Here is an 8,796-nt window from a genome sequence, read left to right as displayed (position 1 = left end):
GAGAGAGAGAGAGAGAGAGAGAGAGAGAAAAGGTAGCCACAGCAGGCGAAAGGGACCTCAACACAGGACAGGTAACGTGTTGAAAACGTAATCTGACAATCTTTTTACAATGTTCATCTGCAAAAAAAGTATTGAGCTAATATCAATAATATCAATTGGCTAATATCAATAAATTATCCAAATCATCAATGTATTTGTTTGTTATTAATCAAATTAATTAGTTTTTTATTTGACTCTTGTGTTAAGCACCTAGCTGTGACATCACGTCGATGTGGAGCAGCTGTTGTGTGTGTGTGTGTGTGTGTGTGTGTGTGTGTGTGTGTGTGTGTGTGTGTGTGTGTGTGTGTGTGTGTGTGTCTGTCTGTGTGTGTAATATTATTTTTTTCAGGCTGTAGTTGAAGCAGGAAAGTTTGTGACTTAATAGATAAATAACAATGTAAATTTATTTCAGTTTAGTAAAACAATAAAAGGGAGTGCACAAAAAAAGAGAGAGACCCAATATTACATAGTTTTATTAATAATATATCCAATAGAGCAGTGCTTGTCGGCCTGCCCTCGTCGCTGTAACACCACACGTCGAACAAACGCACCCGATACAGGCTGAACATGTTTTTCATAACCAAAAAATACAGTAGTAAAACAGTAGTGCAGTAGTAAAAATACAGTACAGGTGCATAGATCTGTCGTCAAATATGGGTACTTGTGCCAAGCTCTTAAAAATCTAAGCGGTATGTTGTTCTCTGAATAGTTTAAGAGAACAAATGAAAACATAGTTCAAGTATTTAAATGACCAACAGAAGATTGGTATAGCATTGAACCAAAAAATATATTTATATTCTAGGAGATCAGTAAAACCATTTAAAGAGCGGTCACAAAAATAGAGCATATTCACACGCGCGCGCGCGCATACACACACACACACACACACACACACACACACACACACACACACACACACACACACACACACACACACACACATACGCACACACACATACGCACACGCATTTTTAGCGTGATCTTCTTAGCGTGAGAGTAGTGGGAAAATGGAATGCACTTCAGGAACAGGTTGTGGAAGCAAATACTATTCATAATTTTAAAACCAGGTATGATAGGGAAATAGGACAGGAGTCATTGCTGTAAACAACCTATGCTCGAAAGGCAGGATCCAAGAGTCAATGCTCGATCCTGCAGACACAACTAGGTGAGTACACACACACACACACACACACACACACACACACACACACACACACACACACACACACACACACACCACACACCCCACACACACACACACCACGAGACGTACCTGCTTCTCAGTGTGTATACACAGAACGTTCACTTCAGTCCTCGACTGTTTTCAGAACTGAAGTATTCTTTGCTGGTTCAGTTAGCGATTGCGATGGCCGTAATAACCCTTCAGAGCTTGACAGGCCTTATGCCTTACATTAAACCAAGGAGTATATTGCATATGTTTTCCAGTTCAGCAAGAGAGCGTTGATCTCTTTAAGAACAATATTATAGAACACTACGAGAACATTATTATAGATGCTCCGATAAAGTAAATGTTTACCAATTCGGTGAATTGCAAATCTGTTTAAATTCACAATCCACCAATTATTTGCTGTGAGGCCAGAGTGTACCTGAACTAGACTGTTAGGCAAGAGGAACTGACTCCCGCCGTTTACCCGCAAGACCAGCCCATGGCTCCCTTCAGTGCTCTGGTACTGGTTCAGTGCACTTTGAAACTATTCACTATGAAGGTTAACGATGGCATACCTGTTTCCTTCATCCCATTTCCTACACAACTCGAGTCGTGGCATGTATATATACAGACACGGTCACACACACACTACTCACAGCTCTGTATAGCTCTAGTCCCAGTCACACACAGTAGTAAATAGCTCTGTATAGCTCCAGACACGGTCCTGTAGAGTACTCGTGGCTCTGAAACATCACAAAACACTTCCCCCACACATACCCCTCAACATCTCTGAAAGTTCCTACATACACAACCGCATCCTTTGTGCAACTTCATACTCGAGAAAACACACACTTTTATCCATCGTCTCCAACCGTTATCTCCTCCGGTCTCTCATCTTCTTCCTAAGTCAAACTCATCTCCTTCACGACACCATTAAAGAGACATTATATTAAATAATTTATTAAGTCTACCCCTAATACCTTAACTCGGTGTTATTTTCTTAATGGTATTCTCAGTCTTCAACGCAAGGGATATTTTTATCAGTGGATGAACAAGATAATTAAATTAGCTCTCTGATCAAGTTTGTCTTGACGCTAAAACAATTTATGATAATTATGGAGTGATTATAAGCGCTTGGTGTGCAAAATGCAGGGACCATCTTCCATGCAACGTATCTCTTATGAAATAGAACTCAATATAAATAGGACCAGCTATAGTACAGTACTTGTGATTTGGACAGACCAATGTACAGCTAAAGGCGAATCAGGTTTAAATGTAAATGCATGAACTAGGATCAAAAAGGTGTGTGTGTGTGTGGGGGGGGGGGGATGTGTAAGGGTGTGTGTGTGATCGAAGGTTTTGATCAATTTATGAAGCACGTTTCATCAATAATTTGTATGTGCTTCACTCCGGAAGAGTAATACATAATTCACCAAGCAGCCAAATTATTCCCTCGTGTTGTAACAACCAAGGTCAACCCCCCCCCCCCACCAGCCAAGCACGTGACCCACCTCCAACACACACACACACAATTCTCTCTCTCTCTCTCTCTCTCTCTCTCTCTCTCTCTCTCTCTCTCTCTCTCTCTCTCTCTCTCTCTCTCTCTCTCTCTCTCTCTCTCTTTCTTTTACTTTCCGGTCATAGCAGAAACTTTTTTTCCACCCGATGCATCTGTTCACCTTGCAGTAAATAGGTACCTTGGAGCTAGAGACCTGCTACAGGCTATATCCCTTGGATATGTATGTGTGTGAAAAACATGTGTAGTAGATATGATAGGGGAAAATAGATCGAGAGACAGGACAGTCGAGAACTGACGGTTAGAAAGGCGGAGTCCAGGAACTAACAACTCGATCCAACAGGCACAAATTGTAAATACAAATGCAAATACAGGCATTTAAATCACTTTACATCTCCTACGTGAGACCAGTCTTAGCTTGCCACCCTATCATATCCCTATCATATCCTTGCCGCCCTAAAGAAACGCATAAGGACACTAGAAACGGTTCAGAAGTTTGCGACGAGGGTTGATATGAAGAGAGCCTGAAAGAACTTGACAACGCTAGAAAATAAGCACAGAAATAAAACATGATAGAATAATAAAAAAAACTTAGGGGGGGAATTGACAGTGGAAATAGAGGACATGTTCACCACATAAACCATTAGAACAAGGAGGCGTGGGTGGTGGCTTGAGACTCACACGAGTCATAGAGATGTTAGAAAGTTTTCATTTTGCGTAACAGTAGTGGGGAAATAGAATGAACTTAAGGATCAGGTTGTAGAAGCAAACTCCAGATTATTGTCTTAAAACTAGATATGATAGAGAAAGGGGTCAGGAGTCATTGCTTTAGACAACCGGCGGCTAGAAAGGCGGGGTCCTAGAGCTAATGCTTGATTCTGCAGGCACAGATAGGTGGTTTCACTGCCGCCGGTAACGAGAGACAAAACGGGTGTCTTAAGGGTCATTTGATGTGAAGCAAATTGCTCCAATGAATATCTGATTAGTAGATATGCAGACTCGAGGCTTATTATTATTATTAATTTGCTGTTTCCTCTTCAAGGCTCCACTATTATATATATATATATATATATATATATATATATATATATATATATATATATATATATATATATATATATATATATATATATAATAATAATAATAATAAAACCCTAATTTTCATGAAGTACTTGATTTTCAAATGTGTTTTCTTATGGAATGATAAAGTTTTTAGCTGTATTATAAAAGGTTTGCGATTTTTCTTTTTCAAATCAAGCCAAACCTAACATAACAGTCAAAAATTCATGTTCCTAATATATTAATTTTGTTAGGAAAGAATTAATTAGGAAAGATGTATATTAAATAACCCATTCTCTAGTGTCTGGCAAATTGGACCTTATTTACTAAAGAAACTAGTAGTAGTGAGTGTATTGTGCAATATATATATATATATATATATATATATATATATATATATATATATATATATATATATATATATATATATAGCGAAAAGAGTAACAGCAAAAATATTTAGTTTAGGGATAAAACCTAAGCGGCCGGTCGACGACAACTTGTTCGAGAGGAGGGGAATAGAATCCCTTTGTTTTTGGCGAATATTGGGAATATTTTTCCTTAAATTTCCAAACGTTTTGACTGTGTTAGTAATCAATTTGTCCTCCGTGAACCACCGTGCTCTAACCCACGCCTCGGCAGATGTATTTGTAGGATTACGTTTTAAACACGCATTATTTTCTGAATTAACACTGAAACGTCCTAATTATTATTCTGCTTCATGTTAATATTTTGTACCAGGAACGAATATTCTAATTGCAAATATACTGTAATCTTAAATACTTCCTCGGAATGGTAGATAGTAATCTACCTATGTGACATGTGGATAGTAATCTATGGATAGTTTTGTTGTATTATGCAATTGAGTGGGTATTTGTGGGCTGTGGTGGTGGGAGTTGGGGCTCTGGTCTGAGGCAGCCAGGTGGAGTAGGTAAGCGTGCGGCGGCGGGTTGGTTAACATCAGGTTGGGAGATATTCTCTGTTCTTAACATTAATGCTCTGCTCGCTGCTTAAGGCTTAAGACTACGGGTGTTCCTTTTAATGACGTCTTCTTCACTTTACGCGCGTGTCTCTACTCATTCTCTCTCACCTGGTGGGTCTCGTGTCTCACTTGCTGTGTCTCTCGTTCTGTCATCTCGTACATCCACTTAACGTTGTTGTTGTTGTTAAAGATTTGCTACCTGGAACAAAGTTCCAAGTAGCACGGGCTATAGTGAGCCCGCAGTGCCTTATCCACTTAACGAATTTTACCTTGCGTGAAAGAAGTGTGAAAGTAAAGAAAAACGCACTTCTCACGAGAAAGCGCTGAGCCATTGCGACTATATGGCACTTGGAAGGGACATGAGAAGAATGAGTTAGGATGAGACGGAGAAAAGGAATGGTGCTCAAATACTTGGACAGTCGGGGATTGAACGCCGACCTGCAAGAAGCGAGAACGTCGGTCTACCGTCCAGTCCATATAGCTGGGCGACGAAAATAGTCGACGCTGGTTGCACGAGGCTGGTAACCAAATATGTGGCAGTTCATCCAGACGAAGACGTCTTTCCTTTGTATCTAACGACCCTTACGTGGTTCGGTTCAGAACATGTCCTTATCGAGGCTCGTACACTGTTCCTCATCCTGGGAACCACTCCCTCTGGAGGAATTACCTCAAGACCATAATTAATCACGCGGCCGTGCCATACGCATGCACGGAGGCCACGGTTCTCCTTGGCGTGTCCACGTATTCATAAGCACCCCCTCCCCTACTTCCCCCAATTTGGCAATAAATTACTGCAAAGACCACAATTACAGTCAGAGCCATAAATCGTCTAGCCCACACAATCGAGCTGGGCTATTAGGCTGGAATTAAATAGACCCTCCTATGTACTCCAGGCCGCCATATGGTGAGCAACGTCTTAAAGAAAACGGGGGGTGGGGAAGGGGAGTGGTTTGGAGAGACTGTCAATCAGTCAGTTCGTCCCGACTTACCTGTTATGGTGGCCAGTACCACCACTGGAAGCAGGACCAGTCGAACGAATTTCTGCGTCCCTCTGTTGATCTCCATATTTTCCCTGACCACTTAGTTGTGCTGCTGCTAGTTTAGGAGGGCCGGGAGAGAATAGGGTATTGTGGGTATCGCTCCCCCCATGAATGATTAATCCTTGCAGGAGAAGTCAGTGGGCAGCTGGAGCCATCCGTCAATCCAAGATACAGTTCACATACAGTAGTAACTCTCGGGAGCCATAGCGGCATCCCATTGTTATCTCATGAGGATGCTGGCAAACTTGGTACTGAAAATTCTTTACAGGTAATACAAGATACACTTCTCAATGAATAACTAAAGTCAGAAAGTTTTACAAAAAAAAATGCGTTAATTTGTCGTGGAAAAAAAGTCGCAGTGTCTATTTTGTGTAACCACCACCAGAGATCCTAAAAATTTTAGTTGATAACAGAGTGAACACAAGCGCGCGCACCGCTACGTAGCTACGAGGTAGCGGGGTTGGGGGCGTGCAAGCGAGAGAGAGGTAACCTTCCTCGACCAGCGCTGAGCGGTGACTGAGCTGGCCAGCACGTGGAGTCGTTCAAATACCGAGGTGTTACTCTGTCAATCCCCGAGCCCGCCAAATATCACCTGAAAAATCACGAATTTTTCCCCTTTTTTACACGCGGGGAGGAAGACCCTGACGCCCTTAGTATCGTGCATACCCAGCGGAGGCGGGGGATTTTATAGTTCATTTTATTATTCCTGGCGTCGTTTGCGAAATAGGAAATATGGAAGAATAAGAAACTCATCACAGGTAGCGAGCACAAAACAGGCTGACGCACGCGCAGCAGCTCAAGAAGGGTTTCCGATGTTCTGGACTTCATACCTGGCTTATTTAGCGTGTATATACGTACTCCGCCAAGTGTTGAAATAGGGTACAAGGCCCTTGGCTGGGATTTAGGTCAACAACCGGACAAACCCAACAACAACACCCGGGTTGCCTTATATTAACCCACAGTATCCCTCCCCCCCCCTTTTTTTTTTGTTTTAAGTTTTCCTACTCGTAAAAGCACGACATTGGTCAGACAGACAAGGCGGGAAATAGTGAAGATTTATGCAGCTTTGTGTGTGTGTGTGTGTGTGTGTGTGTGTGTGTGTGTGTGTGTGTGTGTGTGTGTGTGTGTGTGCGCTCGCGCGCGTGCGTGCGTGTGTGCGTGCGTAACGCGGGTCGCGTTGTAGGCCCAGGTGAGCGTGCTTATAAAACGAATTTTTATGCTGCTGACGAACACATTTTACTTTATATGATTAATTTATATCGATTTATCTTACTATTATTATTTGTTTATGTACCAACATGCAAAGTTTAGTTTCTGCGATATAAATCATGAAAGGTTTGATGTGAAACCAGACTGATAGACTGACAGACCAACGTTAACAAGTATGTTCATGTTATCTCCTCTGATAAGATTTAACCTAGTGTAACCCATGGACTCAATTTCCAGTTATTCTTAAAAAAAAAAGTTATTTTGTTTATGTAATTCCTTCAGAATTTTATATAATACGAAGCTGTTTTTCTCAACCCACTCTGTACAGCCTGTTCTCTCAGGTCCACTCTTAAGTAATTGAATACATGGTCGTACACTCTTTGGCCAGTGTGGATTTCAACTAAAACCTAGCAGGTTAAGACTAAAATTAGTCCTCAGACCAAGTCCATTCCATCCAGCGGTCGACCCCAAAGAAGCATTCATCAATTTTATCATGCTGTTCATTCAAAAAGGGATTTTCTCCAATATAAACTATTATATATATTAGCATATTCTGCATATTTAGACATTGGTTAGGTTAAGTGTTGGATTCTGTTGGTGATTATTTGTAGTACGTGGGTGAAACATTTACAGCGTTGTGGTTCGAAAAAAAATTGGTCAGTGAAGCACTTGTTCCGGAAGTGTTCGAACGAAATCAGTTGTGATTCGTGTGTAAACCGTTTTTCATTCATAAACATGGGGGGTTTGGCGGGTGCATGGAATGGACTTTGGTCTCTGTTCATTAGGACGGGCTGGGAAATGCAGACTGTGTATATGCAATGAAATCATAATGGCGTGATTTATCATTGATAAATCATGCCATTTTATCATGCGTGATTTATCTTTGAAAATCTTTTTGGGGTATTCGAGTGACTTGAACCAGCGTTCTTGTTACATCCAGACACCTTCCTTAACTGACTCGACCATAATGGTCCGGAAATCGCCTGAACCCTTGTTAACTTCAGGATGCAACAACACGTACAGTATTTAAGGCAAAGCTAAGATGTTCGGCCCCGTCAATGCGCCCTCTCCTTAAAAACAACTCGAAGCTGGAGAACGTGCAGAGATTTGCTACCAGATTACTTTTTGAACTGGGAACGGTAAGCAACACGGAAAAGTTGTAGAAACACAGCCTCAGAATGTTAGAAAAGCAGGAATGAGGGCTGACATAGTCGCTGAATATACACGTTTAAGGTGTGTGTATTGACATTAGAAAAAATAAGTTTGGGTTTAGAAATAAGAGATCGAGAGAATATCGCATAAAACAGGATAAGGAAAGGGAATTATCAGGAGAAGGCCAAGCCATTACGACTATATAGCACTCGGAAGGTATTGGGATAAGGATTTGGGATGGGACAGGGGGAAGGAATGGTACCCAACCACTTGGACGGTCGGGGATTGAACTCCGACCTGCATGGAACGAGATACAGTACTTTTTCAAAAACTTTCCCAATTATAAATATTCAACCATTTTTTATTAAAGTTGATTGAAGGCGAGCTTTCAGACCATCTTGAATTGATAAAATGAGGTTTTCTACTCAGCTGAAACGGCGGGGCCCAGGAGTTGAAGTGTAACCTAATGGTGAATACAGGCGTGCGCGCACGCGTACTAACACAGTAAAAGAGGCAAACACCTTGTGCTTTTCACTGCATGTACTCGCCTACTTGTACTCACCTAGTTGTGCTTGCGGGGGTTGAGCTCTAATTCGTTGGGCCCGTCTCCCATCTGTCAATCAACTTAATTTTT

The 8,796-nt window shown here is 41.5% G+C and overlaps 1 protein-coding gene across 1 annotated transcript in view; it reads right to left on the bottom strand.

Moving 5' to 3' along the window:
* The window catches only part of LOC123745280 (cell adhesion molecule 2), a 262,007-nt gene extending 255,707 nt beyond the window's left edge, over positions 1–6,300 (bottom strand). The window contains exon 1 of the mRNA XM_045725655.2: positions 5,751–6,300. Within this exon, the coding sequence (XP_045581611.2) occupies positions 5,751–5,826 (76 nt within the window). The 5' untranslated portion in view covers positions 5,827–6,300. The remainder of the gene's footprint in view (positions 1–5,750) is intronic.
* Positions 6,301–8,796: the final 2,496 nt, after the last annotated feature.

Source organism: Procambarus clarkii, chromosome 44, assembly GCF_040958095.1.
Source record: "Procambarus clarkii isolate CNS0578487 chromosome 44, FALCON_Pclarkii_2.0, whole genome shotgun sequence".
NCBI classification, from domain to species: domain Eukaryota; kingdom Metazoa; phylum Arthropoda; class Malacostraca; order Decapoda; family Cambaridae; genus Procambarus; species Procambarus clarkii.
This window is presented reverse-complemented; position numbering and strand designations above follow the sequence as displayed.